This window comes from Peromyscus leucopus, chromosome 9 (genome assembly GCF_004664715.2).
Source record: "Peromyscus leucopus breed LL Stock chromosome 9, UCI_PerLeu_2.1, whole genome shotgun sequence".
Lineage (NCBI taxonomy): Eukaryota > Metazoa > Chordata > Mammalia > Rodentia > Cricetidae > Peromyscus > Peromyscus leucopus.
Window position 1 is genome coordinate 82,642,366 of NC_051070.1, and position 24,788 is coordinate 82,667,153.

At 42.6% G+C, this 24,788-nt stretch overlaps 1 protein-coding gene across 1 annotated transcript in view; it reads left to right on the plus strand.

The window, feature by feature from the left end:
- The window catches only part of Cfap70 (cilia and flagella associated protein 70), a 74,908-nt gene that overhangs the window by 46,798 nt on the left and 3,322 nt on the right, over positions 1 to 24,788 (plus strand). The window contains exons 20-26 of the mRNA XM_028879703.2: positions 92 to 313; positions 9,677 to 9,745; positions 10,234 to 10,392; positions 11,191 to 11,312; positions 13,204 to 13,356; positions 14,320 to 14,481; positions 17,631 to 17,720. Of these exons, the coding sequence (XP_028735536.1) occupies positions 92 to 313; positions 9,677 to 9,745; positions 10,234 to 10,392; positions 11,191 to 11,312; positions 13,204 to 13,356; positions 14,320 to 14,481; positions 17,631 to 17,720 (977 nt within the window). The remainder of the gene's footprint in view (positions 1 to 91; positions 314 to 9,676; positions 9,746 to 10,233; positions 10,393 to 11,190; positions 11,313 to 13,203; positions 13,357 to 14,319; positions 14,482 to 17,630; positions 17,721 to 24,788) is intronic.

Genomic DNA, 24,788 nt, shown 5'->3' on the forward strand with positions numbered 1-24,788 from the left:
ACAAACGCAGCAGAGGGAAATGAAATGCGCCCATTCTTCACCTCTGAGGGTGGGAGGTTAGCCCTTCATCTCAGCGTCTTTATTTCCTCAGGGCTGTTCTATGAGATTCAGAATAATGATATTCGAATGGAAATGGCATTTCACGAGGCCTTCAAACAGCTTCAGGCACGGACCCTCCAAACAAAGCCAAAGAGCACTGGTACCCTGGAGAATGCTGATACCGCCACCAGCGGGGTGAAAAGAGAGCACAGTCTGGGCCCTTGGGGAGCCCTACATGATTCTGCCACAGTCATCAAAACGGACGGCCTAACAGGTGGGGGTGGACTGTGGAGATGGGAAGTGGCCTTTGGAAACTTACTGGCCTACCGATAGGACCCAGTACAAAGTAGGCACCACGACAGCGTTTGTTCAACAAATAGGAAAGTGTCAGTGTATCAGCAATATCAGGAAAGACACCATGCTTACTAATAACGCATCCTCTGGGAACTGGTCAGAGACATCTGTTGTTGCGGATTTTCATGTCATACAGAATTTACTCCATCAGTATCCCTTCAAAACGAATACTGTTCTGAATATATATAAATGTTTTTCTTTTGTTCTTCTCTACCCACCATGTAATTCTTTTTTTTTTTTTTTTTTTTTATTTTACAACATCATTTATTTCAACATAATAGCCACAGATTCCCCTGTTCTCCCACTCTCGCCCCCCTTCCCCCTTCCCCCATCCCACCCCCCATTCCCACCTCCTCCAGATCAAGGTCTCCCCCGAGGACCGGGATCGACCTGGTAGACTCAGTCCAGCCAGGACCAGTCCCCCCCTCCCAGACCGAGCCAAGTGTCCCTGCATATGTCCCACGATTCAAACAGTCAACTCATGCAACAAGCCCAGGACCCGGCACTAACACACGGCTGCCTCCCAAACAGATCAAGCCAAATGACTGTCTCACCCGTTCAGGGGGCCTGATGCAGTTGGGGGCCCCTCAGCCTTTGGTTCATAGATCCTGTGCTTCCATTCGTTTGGCTATTTGTCCCTGTGCTTTATCCAACCCTGGCTTCAACAATTCTCGCTCATATAAACCCTCTTCTTTCTCACTAATTAGACTCCCAGTGCTCCACCAGGGGCCCAGCCATGGATGTCTGCATCCAGATTCCTCAGACCTTCCTTGGATGGGGTTTATGGCACAACTAACAGGGTGTCTGGCCATCCCATCACCGGAGTAGGTCAGTTCCTGCCGTCTCTCGTCCATTGCCAGCAGTCTTTTCTGGCAGTATCTTTGTGGATCTCCGTGGGCCTCCCTAGCTCTCTGCTTCCTCCCCTTCTCATGTGGTCTTCATTTACCATGGTCTCCTATTCGTTGTTCTCCCTCTCTTTTCTTGATCCAGCTAGGATCTCCCACTCTCTTTCCCTCGACCGTCGCTCTTCATTGTTCCCACTCATGACCAGGCTGTTCATGTAGATCTCATCCATTTCTCCATGTCTTTTTTGGGGTCCCGTTTTCCAGGTAGCCTCACTGGTGATGTGAGTAGCAGTTCAGTCATCCTTGTTCCACATCTAGTATCTTCCTATGAGTGGGTACATACCATATTTGTCTTTCTGAGTCTGGGTCACCTCACTCAGGATGATTTTTTCTAGATCCATCCATTTGTCTGCAAACCGTATGATGTCATTGTTTTTCTCTGCTGAGTAGTATTCCATTGTGTATATGTGCCACAATTTCTTTATCCATTCTTCAGTTGAAGGGCATCTAGGTTGTTTCCAGGTTTTGGCTATTACAAACAATGCTGATATGAACATAGCTGAGCAAGTGCTCTTGTGGTATGATTGAGCATTTCTTGGGTATATGCCCAAAAGTGGTACAGCTGGATCTTGGGGGAGATTGATTCCCAATTTTCTAAGAAAGCGCCATATTGATTTCCAAAGTGGTTGTACAAGCTTGCATTCCCACCAGCAGTGGAGGAGAGTTCCTCTAGCTCCACAACCTCTCCAGCATAAAGTGTCTTCAGTGTTTTTGATCTTAGCCATTCTGACAGGCGTAAGGTGGTATCTCAGAGTTGTTTTGAGTTGCATTTCCCTGATGATTAGGGATGTTGAGCAGTTCCTTAAATGTCTTTCAGCCATTTGGGTTTCCTCTGTTGAGAATTCTCTGTTTAATTCTAAAGCCCATTTCTCAATTGGACTGTTGGTCGTTTTGATGTCTAATTTCTTGAGTTCCTTATATATTCTGGATATCAGTCCTCTGTCACCTGTGGGGTTGGTGAAGATCTTTTCCCATTCAGTAGGCTGTCGCTTTGCCTTGTTGACCGTATCCTTTGCTCTACAAAAGCTTCTCAGTTTCAGGAGGTCCCATTGATTGATTGTTTGTCTCAGTGTCTGCGCTACTGGTGTTATATTTAGGAAGTGATCTCCTATGCCAATGCATTCAAGATTACTTCCTACTTTCTCTTCTAGCAGGTTTAGAGTAGCTGGATTTATGTTGAGGTCTTTGATCCACTTGGACTTAAGTTTTGTGCACGGTGACAGATATGGATCTATTTGCAGCCTTCTACACGTTGATATCCAGTTATGCCAGCACCATTTGTTGAAGATGCTTTCTTTTTTCCATTGTACACTTTTGGCTTCTTTGTCAAAAATTATATGTCCATAGGTGTGTGGGTTAATGTCAGGGTCTTCAATTCGATTCCATTGGTCCACATGTCGGTTTTTATGCCAATACCAAGCTGTTTTTATTACTGTAGCTCTATAGTAGAGCTTGAAGTTAGGGATTGTGATGCCTCCAGAAGTTGTTTTATTGTACAGGTTTCTTTTAGCTATTCTGGGTTTTTTGTTTTTCCATATGAAGTTGAGTATTATTCTTTCCAGGTCTGTGAAGAATTGTGTTGGTATTTTGATGGGGATTGCATTGAATCTGTATATTGCTTTTGGTAAGATTGCCATTTTTACTATGTTAACCCTGCCTATCCATGAGCATGGGAGATCTTTCCATTTTCTGACATCTTCTTCAATTTCTTTTTTCAGGGACTTAAAGTTCTTGTCATATAGGTCCTTCACTTGCTTGGTTAGTGTTACCCCAAGGTATTTTATGTCATTTTTGGCTATTGTAAAGGGTGATGTATCTCTAATTGCCTTCTCATCTTCTTTGTCCATTGTATATAGGAAGGCTACTGATTTTTTTGAGTTGATCTTGTATCCTGCTATGTTGCTGAAGGTGTTTATAAGCTTTATCAATTCCTGGGTGGAATCTTTGGGGTCACTCAAGTATACTATCATGTCATCTGCAAATAGGGAAAGCTTGACTTCTTCCTTTCCAATTTGTATCCCCTTAATCTCCTTATGTTGTCTTATTGCTCTGGCTAGAACTTCAAGTACTATATTGAATAAGTATGGGGAGAGTGGACAGCCTTGCCTCGTTCCTGATTTTAGTGGAATTGCTTTGAGTTTCTCTCCATTTAATTTGATGTTGGCTGTTGGTTTGCTATATATTGCCTTTATTATGTTTAGGTATGTTCCCCGTATTCCTGATCGCTCCAAGACTTTTATCATGAAGGGGTGCTGGATTTTGTCAAATGCCTTTTCTGCATCTAGTGAGATGATCATGTGGTTTTTTTCTTTGAGTTTGTTTATATGGTGTATTACATTGATGGACTTTCGTATGTTGAACCACCCTTGCATTCCTGGGATGAAGCCTACTTGATCATGGTGGATAATTGTTCTGATGTGTTCTTGGAGTCTGTTTGCCAATATTTTATTGAGTATTTTTGCATCAATGTTCATGAGGGAGATCGGTCTGTAGTTCTCTTTCTTTGTTGTATCCTTGTTTGGTTTAGGAATCAGGGTAATTGTAGCCTCATAAAAGGAGTTTGGTAATGTTCCTTCTGTTTCTATTATGTGGAACAATTTAGAGAGTATTGGTATTAACTCTTCTTTGAAGATCTGGTAGAATTCTGCGCTGAAACCATCTGGTCCTGGGCTTTTTTTGGTTGGGAGACTTTTAATGACTGTTTCTATTTCCTTAGGGGTTATTGGGCTATTTAAATAGTTTATCTGGTCTTGATTTAACTTAGGTATGTGGTACTTATCCAGAAGAATGTCCATTTCTTTTAGGTTTTCCAGTTTTGTGGAGTAGAGGTTTTTGAAATATGACCTTATAATTCTCTGGATTTCCTCAATGTCTGTTGTTATGTCCCCCTTTTCATTTCTGATTTTGTTGATTTGGATTCTCTCTCTCTGTCTTTTGGTTAGTTTGGATAAGGGCTTGTCTATCTTGTTGATTTTCTCAAAGAACCAACTCTTTGTTTCATTAATTTTTTGTATTATTCTCTTAGTTTCTAATTTATTAATTTCCCCTCTCACTTTGATAATTTCCTGGCGTCTATTCTTCCTGGGAGACTTTGCTTCTTCTTGTTCTAGAGCTTTCAGGTGTGCTGTTAAGTCACTAGTGTGAGATTTCTCCAACTTCTTTATGTGTGCATTTAGTGCTATGAATTTCCCTCTTAGCACTGCTTTCATTGTGTCCCATAAGTTTGGGTATGTGGTGTCTTCATTTTCATTGATCTCTAGGAAGTCTTTAATTTCTTTCCTTATTTCTTCCTTAACCCATTGGTGATTTAGTTGAGCATTATTCAGTTTCCATGAGAAAGTAGGTTTTCTGTAGTTTTTGTTGTTGTTGAGATCTAACTTTAACCCATGGTGGTCTGATAGAACACAGGAGGTTATTCTAATTGTTTTGTATCTGTTGAGATATGCTTTGTGGCCAAGTATGTGGTCAATTTTAGAGAAAGTTCCATGGGGTGCTGAGAAGAATGTATATTCTTTCTTGTTAGGATGGAATGTTCTGTAGATATCTATTAGATCCAATTGGGTCATGAAATCAGTTAAGTCCTTTATTTCTCTGTTAAGTTTCGATTTGGGAGATCTGTCCAGTGGTGAAAGTGGGGTGTTGAGATCTCCCACTATTAATGTGTGGGGTTTTATATGTGGTTTAAGTTTTAGTAATGTTTCTTTTACATATGTGGGTGCCCTTGTGTTTGGGGCATAAATGTTCAGAATTGAAACTTCATCTTGGTGGATCTTTCCTGTGATGAATATGTAATGTCCTTCTTTATCTCTTTTGATTGATTTTAGTTTGAAGTCTATTTTGTTGGATATCAGTATGGCTACCCCTGCTTGTTTCTTAAGACCATTTGATTGGAAAGTCTTTTCCCAGCCTTTTATTCTTAGGTAGTGTCTGTCTTTGAATTTGAGATGTGTTTCTTGTATGCAGCAGAAAGTTGGGTTCTGCTTTCGTATCCATTCTGTAAGTCTATGTCTTTTTATAGGTGAATTAAGTCCGTTGATATTAAGGGATATTAACGACCAGTGATTGTTCATCCCTGTCATTTTTGGTGGTAGTGTGTGTGTACTTCCCTTCTTTGGGTTTACTGTTGTGGCTTTATCTATTGCCTGTGTTTTCGAGTGTGTATCTGACTTCCTTAGGTTGGAATTTTCCTTCTAGTGCTTTCTGTAGGGCTGGGTTTGTGGATAGGTATTGTTTAAATCTGGCTTTGTCTTCGAATGTCTTGTTCCTTCCGTCTATGATGATTGAAAGTTTTGCTGGGTATATTAGTCTGGGCTGACATCCATGGTTTCTTAGTGTCTGCATTACATCTGTCCAGGTCCTTCTGGCTTTCAAAGTCTCCATTGAGAAATCGGGTGTTATTCTGATGGGTTTACCTTTATAGGTCACTTGGCCTTTTTCCTTGGCTGCTCTTAATATTCTTTCTTTATTCTGTACATTTAGTTGTTTAATTATTATGTGTCGAGGGGACTTTTTTTTGGGGTCTAGTCTGTTTGGTGTTCTATAGGCTTCTTGTATCTTCATAGGCATTTCCTTCTTTAAGTTGGGAAAGTTTTCTTCTATAATTTTGTTGAATATATTTTCTGTGCCTTTGAGTTGGTATTCTTCACCTTCTTCTATCCCTATAATTCGTAGGTTTGGTCTTTTCATGGTGTCCCAGATTTCTTGGACATTTTGGTTCATGACTTTGTTGGCTTTAGTGTTTCCTTCGACTGATGAAACTATTTCTTCTACTGTATCTTCAATGCCAGAAATCCTCTCTTCCACCTCTTGCATTCTGTTGGTTATACTTGCATCCGAAGTTCCTGATCTTTTACTCAGGGTTTCTATTTCCAGCATTCCCTCTGTTTGTGTCTTCTTTATTTTTTCAATTTCCTTTTTCAGTTCTTGGCCTGTTTCCTTTGTTTGTTTCATTGCTTTTTCATGATTTTCTTTCAGTGTTTTATTGTTTTCTTCCAGGACTTTAATGTTTTCTTCCAGGACTTTAATGTTTTCTTCCAGGAATTTATTTTTTTCTTGGAGGGCTTTATTGTTTTCTTCTAATTTGTTTGCTCTTTCCTCTAGTTGTTTATAGCGTTCTTCCAATTTCCTTGTCTTTTCCTCTACACAAGCCTCTACCTTCTTCATGAAGTTACTCATAAGGCTACTTTCTTCTGCTTCTTCCAATTTTTGGTGTTCAGGTCTAGATGTTGGAGGCGGGCTAGGTTCTGGTGATGCTGTATTGCTCTTCATTTTGCTGTATGTACTTCTGCCTTGACGTCTGCCCATCTCCTTGTGGTTCTTTCTTCGTCTTATCAGTGTACTTGTTTCAGAAAGAACTGACAGATTCAGGAAGACTCTCTCTCTTGTCCAAAAGGGAGTTCTCTTGTCCTACTCTCTGGTCCAGAAGGGAAGTCCGGGGCGGGCTCTGGTCCAGAGTGGCAATTGGGAGCAGGCTGGGAGCTGGGGGCCGGTCTCTAAGTCTCAGGAAGTGGCTCTGGACCAGAAGGGAAGTCGGGGGCAGGCTGGGAGCTGGGGGCCGGTCTCTAAGTCTCAGGAAGTGGCTGGAGTCGCAGGCAGATGGGCGTGGGGGCAGGGCGCGGAGATTGCAGGGGCTGCCGGGGGGCTTGGAAAAGGGGATCCTTCCCGGTGGAGCTAGAAGGGGAGCTGCCCGGTGGCCAGAACCTGGTGCCAAGTTGGGCAGGTCTTCCCGGAGCGGCTGGTGTCCAGGGATTGGGTCCGGGTTGGATCCGGGTACTCACCTCTGGACCAGAAGGGAAGTCTGGGGCAGGCTCTGGACCAGAAGGGAAGTCGGGGGCAGGCTGGGAGCTGGGGGCCGGTCTCTAAGTCTCAGGAAGTGGCTCTGGACCAGAAGGGAAGTCGGGGGCAGGCTGGGAGCTGGGGGCTGGTCTCTAAGTCTCAGGAAGTGGCTCTGGACCAGAAGGGAAGTCGGGGGCAGGCTGGGAGCTCCACCATGTAATTCTTAAATGTATTTCTTTATCTGGGCCATTTCTCCTCCCCTGTTCTCTATTCCTGCATGATTTACCGATTTTTTAGATTTATTCATTTTATAAGTACATGTGTGCCTGCTTCTCAGTAGGTGCATCACATGTATGCAGGTATTCAGAGTTCAGAAGAGGGTGTCTGATGCCCTGGAACTGGAATTACAGCCCACTAGGAGCTGACAGATGTGGGCACTGGGAACTAAACCTGGGTCTTCTGCAAGAGCAGCAAGTACCATCTCTCCAGCTGTTTTTCATGTATTTTAGGAAATCAGTCACTGATATGTTTCTTGTATGTGTCTTTGCTTATGTGTTTCTTGCATACCTGCATTATTATTCTGTGTACATACAAATTTGAAGGAAATTTCAATTGAAATTTCCCAAACTGCACACATTTAAGGTCAGTTTAGTAAGTATAGATGGAAACATCACCACAATCAAGAGAATGGCATGTGCTGATGCCCACCGTGATGCCTTTCATCTGCCCCTGTTTCTAGGTTACCACTGTTATGCTGTCCCTAGAGGAATTTGCACTTAAAAGTTTTAAATTATATCTGTCCCTTTATTTATGTGGGTTGGGAGCATATGCACCCTGACACTTGTGTGGCGGGCAGAGGACAGCCTTGAGGAGTCAGTCCCGTCCTTCCACTATGTGGCTTCCTGGTGTGGAACTCAGGCTTGGTGGCTGGCACCATTATCTGCTGGGCCACATAACCAGCCCAAATTTGTTAGTTTTTAAGCTGTAGAATTCTCGAAATATTCTAGAATGTTTTTTAGAACTTCTGGAGTTCATTGGTGTGTGCTTTTGGTCTGAGGTCATTGTAGTTCTTTGGAGAATTAACCATGGTGCACTGCCTCTGCTGCTCCTGGGTCTGCCGCCGCGTTGCATCCCAGTGCAGAGAGAACACTGTAGGCCCATCCTTTTGCATCGTGCTTGCTTGCTTCCATGATAGGACTATTGAGCTAAAGCTACCGATGACATTAGGTCCCAAGTTTTGCGTGGATGGACTTTCATTTCTCTCCTGTAAACACCTAGGAATTCACCAGCTGAGACCATGAGGTATTAAGGATTGTGGTTCTTATTTTCTAAATATTTGGAATTTTTCAGGATATGCTTGCTTGCTTTGTACTGGTAGTGTTACTTCATTGTGGCTGGAGAATGAACGTTCTCCCAGCTGAAACCTTCAACACTGTTGAAACTTGCCTCATGGGCCGTCAGATATCTGTCTTGATAACTGTCCTTGATGAGTACGATGTTCTGCAGATGTGGATGGGGTTTTGTTAGCCAGTTAAGCTTCAGTTCTGAAGCTTTGAAGTTTAGGGATTTTTTTAAAGACAGGGTTTCACTTAGCACCGGCTAGCCTTGAACTTGCCATGTATCATTCAACCAGCCTTGAATTTGCTGTAATTCAGCCTCTGTCTCCCAAGTGCTGATTATAGGCACGGGTCACCACACCTGGCTGTAGTTTGTTTTAGAATATTTTCCTCAGTTAAACTCATAATTGTCTCATGTTTAGATCTTTAGGGAGTCCACTTTAAAATATTCTGCTAGGTGGGCATTCCGTTTTATTTTTATTTTTTGTCCAGATAGGGATATAGTTTTCTCGGCATCTCTACTAAGCTCATTATTTCCCCCTTTGAGGTAAACTCTGAACTTGTCTTTCTATTGTATTTGTCACATGTAAACATATAGAAACATATGAAAGCATTGTATACGTGTCTTTGATGGCTATGGTTTTGATGTGTGCCTTGGTATCTGGCATACCAGGTTATCACATGTAATTGTTTTACTTAGCTATGTATGGACCTTTATTTGTCTGTATGGATTTTATAATGAATTTATTAAGTGTTTTTTAAATGTAACTATAATTTTGCTTTCCTTCTGTTTTTCATTTCTTTCTTTCTTCTTTTTTTTTTTTCTTCAGTTTTTCAAGACAGGGTTTCTCTGTGTAACAGCTCTAGTAGCTGTCCTGGAACTTGCTTTGTAGATCAGGCTGGCCTTGAACTCACAGAGATCTGCCTGCCTCTGCCTCCCAAGCACTGAGATTAAAGAAGTGTGCCACCTCTGCTCAGCTGCTATAATTTTTATTTGAACTGTATTAAAATTAGAGATTAGCTGAGGGATAATTAACATTTATGTTAACCTCTTCTGTCCTGTGTGTCGATGATGTCTCCACTCAATAGGTTTTCTTCTTTGTCTTTTCCTAAAATTTTAACACTTTATCTAATAAGGCTTTGTTTAGTAAACAAAATTTCTAATCATTTCTAGATTCCAGACAATCGTTACTGAGTTTGTGTGTGGAATCCTGGTTCCTCTCTTACTCACGCAGTGAATTAATGGTTTCCATTGTTCTTTCTCAGGGGTCAGGCCCAGGAGCTCCCACCTGCTCACTCCTCACCTCACCACGGAGCTGCACCCCACGCCCCAAGGTTCTTTGCTGTTTTACTTGTTATTGTTTGTATCCTCGTCTTTGCGTTCCTCTGATGTGGTCTCTTTTGTCCCCTCTCTTCAAAGTTGGGAGTATTTTATGGGGGCATATTTCCTTCTCCCACCTTTACTCTCCGGGTTCATGTCTTCCCAGATCTTAACATTCAGTTCATTGTCTGCTTCTCCACTCACCTCCTGCCGAGCACTGACAGGAGAGGCCTGCCCCTCAGGGCCTCACTGTTGTCTGTGCCGACCCTTTCTTCTCCTGGGAGTTCTTGAGGTTGTGGACCTAGCAAGTGACTTCTGTGACTGTGCTGTGTGACATCACCACGCCTGGGACTGAGGGTGCTGGGTCAGAGGTGGGAAGTGTTTATAGTCTCTGCTCACGGAGCTCACACTCTGGCTGTTGATTGTTTGCACACATTCTCTCCTATAACCTTTCAATGCCCGAAAGAGGAAATTCCTTCTCATCAAAATCTGATCTATTTAGGACCAAGCACTGTGTTGTCCAGTCTAGACGAGTTCGTTGAAGAATCGTCTAAGGCACAGTCTGAGACACAAGAACCAATAATGACTTTACAACCTCTGGAGCCCTCTCTTGGCCAGAAATCATCCAATGCACTATTGAAAGAGCTAACATTGAAAAAGGGTAAGTAGGAGTTGGGATTTCCCCTGGAAAGAGGGGTGTGAACAGACAGACGAGCGCAGACTCCTTAGGAGTGTGATTGTGGGGACCCTGGGGATTGCTTTGATAAGTATGGATTTGAATTTTGTTCACACAAGTATCTAAAAGAACTGTGATATTCCCATGAGTCTTCATTTTCAGAATATCTGTAAGTTGTGTTTCAACCTCCAAGGAGGTCTGAATACTTCTTGAAATTAATTGGTTAATTGTGTGTATGTGTGTATGTGAGTGTGTGTGTGTGTGTGTGTGTTTGTGTGTGTGTGTGTGTGTTTGTGTGTGTGCTGCACTCACGTGTGCATGTGGAAGCCAGAGGCCAGCACCAGGTGTCTTAGTCACCATCCACCTTGTGTTCTGGGACAAGGTCTCACTGTTTCAGCTGCCCCGGCTGGCCAGTGAGTACAGGAATCTGCTTGGTTTTGTTGCCTGTGGTGGGATTCCAGCGAAATGCCTGTGCCTGGCTTTTTCCATGGGGGCTGGAAGTCAGAACTCAGGCCTTTGCTGACTGAGGCATCTCCCCTTTTAAATGGTTCCCAAAGCCCTTTCCTTCGGTTGTGACTTGCCTTTAGAACCACTCAGACATTGACCATGCGGCACTTGGAGTCTGCTTTCTGCATCATAACCAGAAAGAGTCTATTGTTTCCCAGACTCTGGTCTTCATCCCATCTGAGATCAGAATATTATTCTCCGTACCTTATTAATATGTCTGAGCTTCTGGCATTTCCTATTTGCATCTGGTCTTCTATCCTGTTTGTCTATTTCCAGAAACATCAAAATGTCAAGACTCATCAGCCTTTTTACATTCTACCCCTCACACTATTCCCCAAGCTCCCACCACAATCTTCATGGAGACCATTCGCTTCTTGATGAAGGTCAACGCTGTGCAGGTCAGAATGTTTGGGACCGAGTGCATAGATGGAGGGTTTAGTGAGCTATGTATTCCATCCATAGCAGTGTCTTGCAAGCTTAAATATGTGGGAAGCAGAAGCCAAACACACTGTTTTGGGCTGGGGATTGAGCCTGGAGCCTCCTACACATTCCACCACTGAGCTGTACTGCTAATTCCTTAAATGTACTTTTAAGGGCATTTCTTAGCCAAATGTAAGGCATATTCAAACAGCAATCACTCTGCAGATGCTATCAGCAGCCCTCACTGAGAAGTCTGTTCCCCGCAGAAGGCCAGCAGAACAAAGTCCGATCTAAGCTCCACTGTAGCTCGACTGTGTTGCCTGACTTTTTTTTTTTTTTTTAACATTTTACTTTTACTTATGAAGAGATCCATGCACGTGGAGGTCAGAGGGCAATTTGCATAGGTCAGTCTTCTCCTCTCATCACGTGGGTTCTGGGGATCGAACTCAGCTGTTTTGGCTTGACAGCAAGCACCTTTACCCACGGAGCATTCTTGTCAGCCCCTGAGCTTTTTTCTTCTAGGAACTTAGAAGGGTTAGAGGTTCACAGGCACCTGATTATACCTCTTTTACCATCCATGTCCTGAAAACAGACACACAGGGCTATGTGAGAAAGGGTTAGAAATATTAAATTATTGTAATGATTAAAACTAGGTTATAGGTTTGGCAAGATGGCTTAGTGGGTAAAGGAGCCTGCCACCAAGTCCGAGGACTTGAGTTGGATCCCTGGAACCCACAAGATGGAAGAAGAGAGCCAACTCCTGTGTAAGTTTCTCCCTTACCTCCACATGCACAACGTAGTATGCGTGCAACCCTGCCCCTCACGCTACGACCATACACACACATACATTTTTTCCAAATGTACTCACCCACATAGTCACAGGCAGAGCAGCTGGGGATGCAGCCTTCTTCCCAAAGAAGTCTATCCAATAAGCACATGCTCACACGAGGGGGACTCATGAGCAAGTAGTCGAGAGAGTGTGTAGTCGGATGGAGTGTGTAGTTGGGGGGGAGTGTGTAGTTGGGGGGGGGTGAGATACAGGCCCTGGTGGAGTTGACCGGGATCCTGCAAACACATGCCTCACTTGAGGGCAGCAATCTCAAGAAAGGGCAGGAATTCGGAACTGGGTGGGACTGGACCACATTAAACAAGAGCCTTTTGCACACAGGAAGGTTTCCCAGTGGGAACAGGCTCTCCCCTCAATAAATAAATCCTGTCTACTCGGGTCAGAGCACCAGGGGGCAGGCAGAGCTAATGGGCTTCCGTCTCAAAGGCTAAAACGACTAAGAATGGACTGCAAAGGCTGAGGAGGGTCCACTTCCGCTTTGCAAGCACATCTGACTGCACCAAATTTGCAGGTCGTTTAAATTGAGGGGGTGGGGAAATGCACTCAAATGCACTGGGAAGCGTAAATGTGTAGTGGTATGGCAAAACCCGGTATTTATGTTTGTCAATTCCAAGTCTTAGCATTTCGGAAAGGTGGGTTTTGCCTCGTTATGAGTTTTCTTAAACTGTCAACAGTTTGAAGATGTTACTTCCCGTGTAAGTGGGATGGCTGCTGAAGTGCCTTTGCCTGTACCTAATAAAGGCAGTCTAACTCTCAGTCTGGTGACCGCCAGGGCCAGCACGGTGCAGTGCTGCGGGGTGTTGACTTGAAATGTTGATATTCGCGGGCCGAACAGCTGTTACTAGAACACGAAGTACTGAGTGTGAGATTTGCCCCTGTCCTTTTGCTAATGACAATGGTCCTTTTACACCATAACACGCCCCTCACTGCTCGCCACTGCCGGACTCCCTCCACCCTGCAAAGCTGTGCAGCCAGCACAAAGCAGTCGTTTTTAGGTTCTTTATCATTGGGTTTCCTTGCAGTTTGTGCACAGAGTGTTGGCACACGAGCTGCTGTGCCCTCAAGGAGGACCCAGTTGTGAATATTATTTGGTTCTGGCCCAGACACACCTTCTCAAGAAGGACTTTGCCAAGACAGAGGAGTACCTTCAACAAGCAGCGCAGATGGACTATCTGGTAAAGGCTCTTGAGTGGGAGAAGGGAGGGGTGGACAGGTGTTGGTAAAGGGAGATAAAAGCAGGGCACCGCAGTGTGTGTCTCAGCTGCTTGGGGGCTTGAGCCCAGGGGTTTGAAGTGGGCACAGAGCATGACGGGACTCTGTCTCAAAATAAGTAAACAGTGTATCGGTGCCATATCACAGGGAGATTTCTGGTGTGTGTGTGTGTGTGTGTGTGTGTGTGTGTGTGTGTAACATTTACACTTGGATTTGTCTTTCTTAAGTATTCATCATGAGTTTTACAGAGGGTAAAGAGAACAGATAAGATGGGCATTTAGCAGAAGTTGCTCGTTATTTCAAGTTTCCAGACTTCTCTTCATAGTCACCCCTGAAGACAAAATGGCTTTGAAGAATCAAAAAATGAGAACAGACCTAGGAAAATACCCCCTAGTGTGACGAAAACAGCTCTTTCTGTCTGCTCTCAGAAAAAAGAAAAGAACTGCCGAGGGACCTGTGTGGTGGGGGCCTTTATTCCCAGCACAGCAGAGGCAGCCAGATCTTTGTGAGTTCAAGGCCAGCCTGGTCTATAGAGTGAGTTCAGAGTTCCAGGACAGCTAGGGCTACACAGAGAAGCCCTGCCTTGAAAAACAAAAAATGAAACAAAAAAGAATTGCTGAAGGATGATTGAAAAGCCAGCCAGTGGTGGTGCATGACTTTAATCCCAGCACTAGGGAGGCAAAGGCAGGCAGATCTCTGTAAATTTGAGGCCAGCCTGGTCTACAGAGTGAGTTCCGGGACAGCCAGAGCTACAGAGAGAAACTCTGTCTTAAAAAAAAAAAAAAATCCAAAAAAACCAAAACCAAAAACCAACCAAGAAACAAACAAAAAAGAGAAGTGTACTGATTTAAATTTAAATGTTAAACAAAATTCATTAGAGACTTAAATACCACATCACCCTACATTTTCTTTGTCTGCTTCCTCAGAACCCTAATGTCTGGGGTGTGAAGGGCCATCTCTATTTTCTGAGTGGAAATCATGCTGAGGCCAAGGCATGCTATGAGCGAACTATTAGTTTCGTAGTTGATGCTTCTGAGATGCACTTCATCTTCCTCCGACTGGGACACATCTACCTGGAAGAGAAAGAGGTAAGGGGAGAGAGGGTGGGTACCCTGGGCCAGGATCTGCCAGCGGCTGTGGAGAAATGTAGCTCAGCACTGCCACCTAGAGGAACCCGAAGTGCCCACCTCTGCCCTCCCACACTGTCATTACCCTCCCTTCCCACTCGCTTTTTAGGGACCTTCACTTGAGGTAAAACCACACTGCAGAAAAGAGCTCAGGACAGGTCAGAAAGAAGCCAACTTGGGGAATTTACTAAGTAGAGACACAGAATAGCACAGCCTTTAGCTAAACATGAGTGGGGGGAGAGAGAAAAACTGACTTAAGAGCAATACACATCCAAAATGGGTGTGGGCTCCTCAAGAGCTCGCTCTGGATGTCTTCACAATACCCATATGTATGATTCTGAGCTGTGATTTAAAAGGAGCTGTAAAGATTAAGCAAGTTTTTAGAAATCATAAGTGTAAAAATTGTGGGTTGTGGGGCTGGAGAGATGGCTCAGTGGTTAGCACACGGCACACACTCATACACTCTTACGTGCATAACCTCTTGCAGAGGAACCCGGCTTGGTTCCCAGCACCCACATAACAGCTCACAACCATCTATCAGGAGTTGTGACATGTCTATTCCCATGGGCTCCTGCACACACACACCAAGGCGTGCACGTGCACACACACACGCACACACACACACACAATCAAGTATTTTTAAAACATGAGCTAGCTTATGAAACTTAAAGAATTTCCTTCTGGGGCTTGAGAGAAGGCTCAGCAGTTGAGAGTTTACACCACTCTCCCAAGGACCCAGGTTCCATTCCCAGACCCACATCAGGCAGCTCACAACCACCTGTAACCCCAACTCCAGGGGATCTGAGTTCCTCCTGAGGCATCCCCGGGTACCAGCACACACATGATGTGTACTCAGACATGTGAATAAACATTTTTAAAAGAAATCTTTAAAGAACTTCCTTTTTCAGTCTGCAAAGATGGTTCAGTGGTTATGAGTGCATTCCTAGTGCATCAGACGCTCAAAACCTGCCTGTAACTCTAGTTCCAGGGGATCTGACATCTTTAGCCTGCATAGCCTGCAACTCATATGCACATACCCACACACAACATGATTAAAAATGAGATAAATCTTTTTTTTTTGGAGGGGGGGGGTTTCGAGACAGGGTTTCTCTGTGTAGCTTTGTGCCTGTCCTGTATCTCACTCTGTAGCCCGGGTTGGCCTCGAACTCACAGAGACCCGCCTGCCTCTGCCTCCCGAGTGCTGGGACTAAGGCGTGCGCCACCACCGCCCGGCTATGGTCCATTGTTTTAGGCATCTTTGTCACAGGGAGAGCAGCACTACCTCTGCAGGTGACTTCCATTTCAGCAGCTTTGTGGAAAACTGACTTCCAGACAGGTTCCAGAACAGGGACGTTTCTTTCCTTCCCATGTCTCCTTGATTTTTCCTGTTCTCCTGTCCTGCTTCACAGCCACCCTAAAAAGAGTCACATGATCATGGTAAAGGGGTTTGCTCAGAATTAGCCACCTAGTAACTAGTGTAGAAATGAGAGTCTGGTATTTTCCACTGTGCTATTAAAAATTATTATGAACTTAATGAATGCTATTTTAACTAAATATTGTATTAATGCTAATAGGAATTTTATTTGAGGTAATAGAAACATTCTTAGCTTGACTTAACTGGACTCAAAAGGACGTCTCCAAACTTCATTCCCAATACAGAGGATTAGATCTAACCTAGCTTAGGCTAGTGCCCATCCTCTTGGGCACTGTAACCTGACCCTTTAGCTGTCCTCTGGGGTCTTTTAGGAATTACCCCCAAGGGCCTTTGCAATGGGGCCGGGCGGGGCGAGGTTTGCTATTGTAGAAAACTTCAAATACATGCAAAGTAAACAGGATAGGAGAAGAAACCACCGGGACCCACATGACAGTTGTCACAATTCTGTCACCGGTGTTTGACTCCCTGGTTTTGTTTTGTCTTCATTCCTTTCCCTTTCCGTAGATGTCGGTTTTTATTTAATATTAACCAACAGGAACATGAAATTCCAATGTTCAATAATGTACACAGGAAGGCTGAGCCAGGGCTGAGGGAAGTAAATCCCAGGAAGTATCTCAGCCCTGCTGCAGTGAAGTAAATGAGATGTTTTACAAGCTGCATCTTCAAGGCACTACTGACCTCATGGTTACTGGGCAACCAGTTCCTAGGCTAAATGCTCAAGGTCAGCTGTAGATACAAGGCAAGAAATAAGCCTCTGAGTCCTACCTACTTCTTTTGGAAGTTTCATTTTGGAAACGGTGTCTTGCCGAGTGTGGCAGTGTGTGTCTATGGTCCCAGCACTCAGGGGCTTAGGTCCAGGATTGCTTGAGCACAGAACTTTGAAGTCAACCTGGGCAAAATACCAAGGTCTTGTCGCAAAACAAACAACAAAAAAGAGACAATGGGCTAGGGATATAGTGAAGTTGGTTAAGTGCATGTCTGTCATGAATGTGGCCTTGGGATCGATCCCTGGCACCACATAAAGCTAGGTGTGGTGGCACATCCCTGTAATTCCGGGTTTCAGCAGGTAGAGGCTGGAGAATCAGCTATTGAAGGTCATCCTGGCTTTCGCAGCAAGCTAGAGGCCAGTCTGGGCTATATGAGATCCTGTCTCATCCTCACCCACACTAAAAAAAAAAAAAAAAAAAAAAAAAAAGAAATGGCATCTTATGTTACAAAACTGTCCTTGTACTTCTGGCCTCAAATTATCCCCTTCTCTCAGCTCTTAGAAGCTGAGTAGCTGGAATTCTGTGGCACCTTTAGACTTTTCTGACAGAACAGGTTCTCAGAGGGACCAGAGGCTCAATGTCTGTCATCCCACTACACGATGCCACTTCTAGCTGAAAAGATGTAGTCCATGAAGTCTAGACAGAATTCCCATAACCACTGTGCTTGCCCAGAATGTCCAGTGTAAGTCCCGCCCTCATCTTTGGATCTGCTCCCAGGTAAAAAAAACCCGCCCTTTCATATTGGTTTCCTCATCTCTTCCCTGTCCTTTTGCTCTTTTAAAGTATCCATGAAAATATAATCCAAGGACTCACTCAATTTCAGATTATTCTGGAGCAAAACTGTCAAGAAGCTCATGGTTACCTTAGCAACATGGTGTTTGATGCTTAATGGAACTTTCTTTTGACAGTATGAAAAGGCAAAGAGTACCTACATGCAAGTCTGTAAGAGATCGCCTTCATGTCTGACCTGGCTAGGACTAGGAATTGCCTGTTACCGGGTAAGAGAACAGAGGTCAGACAGCAGGCCCTGATTCCTTGGTCCTCCAAGTATATTGTGGGGGTTTGTGATGGTGGTGGGATGGCAGGCTGCTCTAATATATACATAAAAAAAACTGTTTGTCAAGTTGTTCATGAGGCCAGGCCGTGGTGGCGCACGCCTTTAATTCCAGCACTCTGGAGGCAGAGGCAGGTGGATCTCTGTGAATTCAAGGCCAGCAAGGTCTAAAAAGCCCAGGACAGCCAGGGCTGTTATACAGATAAACCCTGTCTCAAACAAAAAGAACAAAACAACAACAACAGAAAAAACAAACCCCCCCCCAAAACAACAACAACAACACCCAAAGTTGTTCATGAACTGAAGCCTGAACTAGAAAAATAAAATATCCTTGAACAAAACTTAAGGTGCTAGAGAGATGGCTCAGTGGTTAAGAGCACTGGCTGACCCAGGAGTGGTAGTGCACATCTTTAATCCCAGCACTCTGGAGGCAGAGGCAGGTGGATCTCTGTGAGTTCAAGGCCAGGCCAGCCAAGACTGTTACACAGAGAAACCCTTCTCAAAACAACAACAACAAAACAAAAAGAAAAGAGCACTCTTCCAGAGGACCCTGGTTCAATTCCCACCACCCACATGGCAGCTCAACTGTCTGTAACTCCAGGTCCAGGGGACCTAACACCCTTACATGGACATAAATGCAGACAAAACACATAAAATAAAAATAAACTAAATGGAAAAAAAAGAAGAGAAAGAAAAACTTAGGAAAACCTAGCATGAGAAATCTGGGATATAAACAGACAGAAATGAGCTCCCAGGGCTACACAACCAGCTATGGCGTCAATGATTTTCTTTTAGCTTTTTATCATGGCCAGTTTAAAATACCCTTAGTCATAAAGAGCAGAAAATACCTCCACTTTACCCTGCTTTGGCAGCCATTAACTTGAGGTCCCCATTGTCTTCATCTGTGCTTCGACCTTTCCCTCTGGAGTCTTTCAAAGCAACTGTTAGACATGGGACGACTCATCTGCTAATCTATGAACATGGCCCGGCCTGAATCTAATTCCTGTCTTGCCCAATGCCAGGGATGGGATTCTCATGTACCTAGGGTAGTCTCAAACTCATTTTGTAGCCGAAGATGACCTTAACCTCCTCATCTTTCTCCCGTCCCTACCCACTGCTGGGATTACAGACACTTTCCACCAAGGCTGTGAGGTTGTTGATGTCTATCATGTTCACAGAATCCCTGCCTGAGGCTGGCAACAAAGCCTTTGATCCCATCATTCAGGAGGTAGAAGCAGAGGCAGGTGGCTCTCTATGAGGTCAAGGCCAGCCTAGTCTACACAGCAAGTTGCAGGCCAGCCAGGGCTAGAGAGAGACCTTGTCTCAAAAAAAAAAAAAAAAAAGATTGTTTTGTGCGCATGATGTACTCAGTCCCACCCCGTACCTTTGTAGTTAGTCCCTCTATCTCTCTTGACCTTGTGCATCTAAAGAACGCCTCCTTACCCTTCGTGGTCCACTGTCATGACACTCCTTCTCTGAGGCGATCCTTCAGTGTCAGGGTAGATCTGGTCATGTGTTTCTTTGTCTCACCTCTAGATCATGAGTGTGCTTTTACTACAGAAATATTTATTTTGTAATGGAACTCTTTGTGTATTAGATTTTTCATTATTATTATTATTATTATTATTATTATTTTAATTTTTTTTAATTTTATTTTATTTTTTTTTTGTGATATATATTTTTTATTTTACAATACCATTCAGTTCTACATATCAGCCATGGGTTCCCATATTCTCCCCCCTCCCACGCCCTCCCCTTACCCCCAGCCCACCCTCCATTCCCACCTCCTCCAGGACAAGTCCTCCCCAAAGACTGTGATCAACTTGGTAGACTCAGTCCACGGAGGTCCAGTCCCTTCCTCCCAGACTAAGCCAAGTGTCCCTGCATAAGTTCCTGGTTTCAAACAGCCAACTCATGCAATGAGCACAGGACTTGGTCCCACTGCCTAGATGCCTCCCAAACTGATCAAGCCAATCAACTGTCTCACCTATTCAGAGGGCCTGATCCAGCTGGGAGCCCCTCAGCCTTTGGTTCATAGTTCATGTGTTTCCATTCATTTGGCTATTTTTTTTCAATAATTGAGTAAAACTGAAATTTATTATATGCCACAGTCGTCCTAGGGACCTCCATGCTATATATATAGCCTCTATGGTTCTATGGGTTGTGGTCTGATTGTTCATTTTATATCTAGAATCCACCAATGAGTGAGTACATACCATAACTGTCTTTCTGGGTTTGGGTTACCTCACTCAGGATGATTTTTTCTAGTTCCATCCATTTGCCTGCAAATTTCATGCTTTCATTGTTTTTCTCTGCTGAGTAGTACTCCATTGTGTATATGTACCACATTTTTTTCATCCATTCTTCTGTTGATGGGCATCTAGGTTGTTTCCAGGTTCTGACTATTACAAATAGTGCTGCTATGAACATAGCTGAGCATGTATCTTTATGGTATGTATCAGCATTCTTTGGGTATATGCCCAAGAGTGGTATGGCTGGGTCTTGAGGTAGTTCGATTCCTAATTTTCTGAGAAACCGCCATACTGATTTCCACAGTGGTTGTACAAGTTTACATTCCCACCAACAGTGGAGGAGTGTTCCCTTTGCTCCACATCCTCTCCAACATTGGTTGTCATTGGTGTTTTTGATCTTAGCCATTCTAACGGGTGTAAGGTGGTATCTCAGAGTCGTTTTGATTTGCATTTCTCTGATGATTAAGGATGTTGAGCATTTCTTTAAATGTCTTTCAGCCATTTGTAGTTCTTGTTTTGTGAATTCTCTGTTTAGCTCTTTAGCCCATTTTTTAATTGGATTGTTCAGTGCTTTGATGTCTAGTTTCTTGAGTTCTTTATATATTGTGGAGATCAATCCTCTGTCAGATGTGGGGTTGGTGAAGATCTTTTCCCAATCTGTTGGCTGTCTTTTTGTCTTATTGACTGTGTCTTTTGCCCTGCAAAAGCTTCTCAATTTTGAGAGGTCCCATTTATTAATGGTTGTGCTCAGGGTCTGTGCTGTTGGTGTTTTATTTAGGAAATGGTCTCCAGTGCCAATGCGTTCAAGAGTGCTTCCTATTTTCTTTTCTATTAAGTTTAGTGTAACTGGATTTATGTTTAGGTCTTTGATCCACTTGGACTTGAGTTTTGTGCATGGTGACAGATATGGATCTATTTGTAATCTTTTACATATTGACATCCAGTTATGCCAGCACCATTTGTTGAAGATACTTTCTTTGTTCCATTGTATAGTTTTGGCTCCTTTGTCAAAAACCAGGTGTTCATATGTGCATGGATTAATGTCAGGGTCTTCAATTCGATTCCATTGGTCTGTATGTCGGGTTTTTGTACCAGTACCAAGCTGTTTTTATTACTATAGCTCTATAGTAGAGTTTGAGGTCCGGGATGGTGATGCCTCCAAGGGTTGCTTTATCGTATAGGATTCTTTTAGCTATCCTGGGTCTTTTGTTTTTCCATATAAAGTTGAGTATTTTTCTTTCCAAGTCTGTGAAGAATTGTGTTGGGATTTTGATGGGGATTGCATTGAATCTGTAGATTGCTTTTGGTAAGATTGCCATTTTTACTATGTTAATCCTACCTATCCATGAGCATGGGAGATCCTTCCATTTTCTGATATCTTCTTCAATTTCTTTCTTTAGAGATTTAAAGTTCTTATCAAAAAGGTCTTTCACTTGTTTAGTTAGTGTTATCCCAAGGTATTTTATATTATTTGTGGCTATTGTAAAGGGTGATGTTTCTCTGACTTCTTTCTCAGCCCTTTTATCATTTGTGTATAGGAGGGCTACTGATTTTTTTGAGTTGATCTTATATCCTGCCACTTTACTGAAGGAGTTTATCAGCTGTAGAAGTTCCCTGGTAGAGTTTTTGGGGTCACTTATGTATACTATCATATCATCTGCAAATAGTGAAAGTTTGACTTCTTCCTTGCCAATTTGTATCCCTTTGATCTCCTTTTGTTGTCTTATTGCTCTAGCTAGAACTTCTAGCACTATATTGAATAAATATGGGGAGAGTGGACAGCCTTGTCTTGTTCCTGAATTTAGTGGTATCGCTTTGAGTTTCTCTCCATTTAATTTGATGTTTGCTGTTGGCTTGCTATAAATTGCTTTTATTATGTTTAGAAATGTTCCTTGTATTCCTATTCTTTCTAAGACCTTTATCATGAAGGGGTGTTGGATTTTGTCAAAGGCTTTTTCAGCATCTAGGGAGATGATCATGTGGTTTTTTTCTTTCAGTTTGTTTATATGGTGTATTACATTGACTGATTTCCGTATGTTGAACCATCCTTGCATCCCTGGGATGAATCCTACTTGGTCGTGATGGATGATTGTTTTGATGTATTCTTGGATTCGGTTTGCCAATATTTTGTTGAGTATTTTTGCATCAATGTTCATGAGGGAGATTGGTCTGTAGTTCTCTTTCTTTGTTGCATCTTTGTGTGGTTTGGGTATCAGGGTAATTGTAGCCTCATAAAAAGAGTTTGGTAGTGTTCCTTCTGTTTCTATTGTGTGGAACACTTTGAAGAGGATTGGTATTAGTTCTACTTTGAAAGTCTGGTAAAATTCTGCACTGAAACCATCTGGTCCTGGGCTTTTTTTAGTTGGGAGACTTTTGATGACTGTTTCTATTTCTTTAGGGGTTATTGGTCTATTTAAATGGTTTATCTGGTCTTGATTTAATTTTGGTATTTGGTATTTATCCAGAAAATTGTCCATTTCTTCCTGGTTTTCCATTTTTGTGGAGTACAGGTTTTTGAAGTATGATCTGATGATTCTCTGGATTTCCTCATTGTCTGTTGTTATGTCTCCCTTTTCATTTCTGATTTTGTGAATTTGGGTGCTCTCTCTTTGCCTTTTGGTTAATTTGGCTAGTGGTTTGTCTATCTTGTTGATTTTTTCAAAGAACCAACTCTTTGTTTCATTGATTTTTTGTATTGTTCTCTTGTTTTCTATTTCGTTGATTTCAGCCCTCAATTTGATTATTTCCTGGCGTCTATTTCTCCTGGGTGAGTTTGTTTCTTTTTGTTCTAGAGCTTTCAGTTGTGCTGTTAATTCATTGGTATGGGATTGCTCCATCTTCTTTATGTGTGCATTTAGAGCTATGAATTTTCCTCTTAGCACTGCTTTCATAGTGTCCCATAAGTTTGGGTATGTTGTACTTTCATTTTCATTGAATTCTAGGAACTCTTTAATTTCTGTCTTTATTTCTTCCTTGACCCATTGATGTTTCAGGTGGGTATTATTCAGTTTCCATGAGTTTGTGGGTTTTCTATAATTTTTGTTGTTATTGAGTTCTAACTTTAAGGCATGGTGGTCTGATAAGATACAGGAGGTTATTTCAATTTTTTTGTATCTGTTGAGATTTGTTTTGTGTCCAAGCATGTGGTCAATTTTTGAGAAGGTTCCATGGGGTGCTGAGAAGAAGGTATATTCTTTTGTGTTAGGATGGAATATTCTGTAGATATCTATTAGGTCCATTTGAGTCATAACATCTGTTAGGTCCTTTATTTCTTTGTTAAGTTTCAGTCTGGTAGATCTATCTTTTGGTGAGAGTGGTGTGTTAAAATCTCCCACTACTAATGTGTGGGGTTTGATGTGCGTTTTAAACTTTAGTAGTGTTTCTTTTATGAATGTGGGTGCTTTTGTATTTGGAGCATAAATGTTTAGAATCGAGACTTCATCTTGGTGGATTTTTCCTGTGATGAATATGTAATGTCCATCCTGGTCTCTTTTGATTGATTTTAGTTTGAAGTCTATTTTATTAGATATTAGGATAGCTACACCAGCTTGTTTCTTAGGTCCATTTGCTTGGAAAACCTTTTCCCAGCCCTTTACTCGGAGGTAGTGTCTGTCTTTGGAGTTAAGGTGTGTTTCTTGTATGCAGCATATGGATGGGTCCTGTTTTCTTATCCATTCTGTTAGCCTGTGTCTTTTTATAGGTGAGTTGAGACCATTGATATTGATGGATATTAATGACCAGTGATTGTTAATTCCTGTTAATTTTTTGGTTGTGTTGTGTTGTCCTTCTGTGGTGTATGTTGGTGTAGGATTATCTATTGCTTGATTTTTCATGGATGTGTTTAGCTTCTTTGGGTTGAATTTTCCCTTCTAGTGCTTTCTGTAGGGCTGGGTTTGTGGACAGGTATTGATTAAATCTGGTTTTATCCTGGAATATTTTGTTTACTCCGCCTATGGTGATTGAGAGTTTTGCTGGGTATAATAGTCTGGGTTGGCATCCGTGGTCTCTTAGTGTCTGCATGAGGTTTGTCCATGATCTTCTAGCTTTCATAGTCTCTATTGAGTAGTCTGGTGTTATTCTGATGGGTTTGCCTTTATATGTTACTTGGTCCTTTTCCTTTGCAGCTCTTAATATTTTTTCTTTATTCTGTGTGTTTAGTGTTTTGATTATTATGTGGCGAGGGGACTTTTTTTTTGGATCCAGCCTATTCGGTGTTCTGTAAGCTTCTTGTATCTTCATAGGTATTTCTTTCTTTAGGTTAGGAAAGTTTTCTTCTATGATTTTGTTGAATATATTTTCTGTGCCTTTGAGTTGGTATTCTTCTCCTTCTTCTATCCCTATTATTCTTAGGTTTGGTCTTTTCATGGTGTCCCAAATTTCCTGGACGTTTTGTGTTAGGACTTTTTTGTCTTTATTGTTTTCTTTGACTGACGAATCTATTTTCTCTATCGTGTCTTCAGCGTCAGAGATTCTCTGTTCCATCTCTTGCAATCGGTTGGTTATGCTTGTTTCTGTAGTTCCTGTTCGTTTTGTCAGGATTTCTATTTCCAGCATTCCCTCAGCATGTGTTTTCTTTATTGTCTCAAATTCATTTTTCAGATCTTGGAATGTTTCTTTCATCTGTTTAATTGCTTTTTCTTGGCTTGATTTGATTTCTTCCCATTTTTTGTTCGTTTTTTCTTCCATTTCTTTAAGGGAGTTTTTTATTTCCTCTTTAATGGAGTTTTTCATTTCCTCTTTAAGGGAAGTTTTTATTTCCT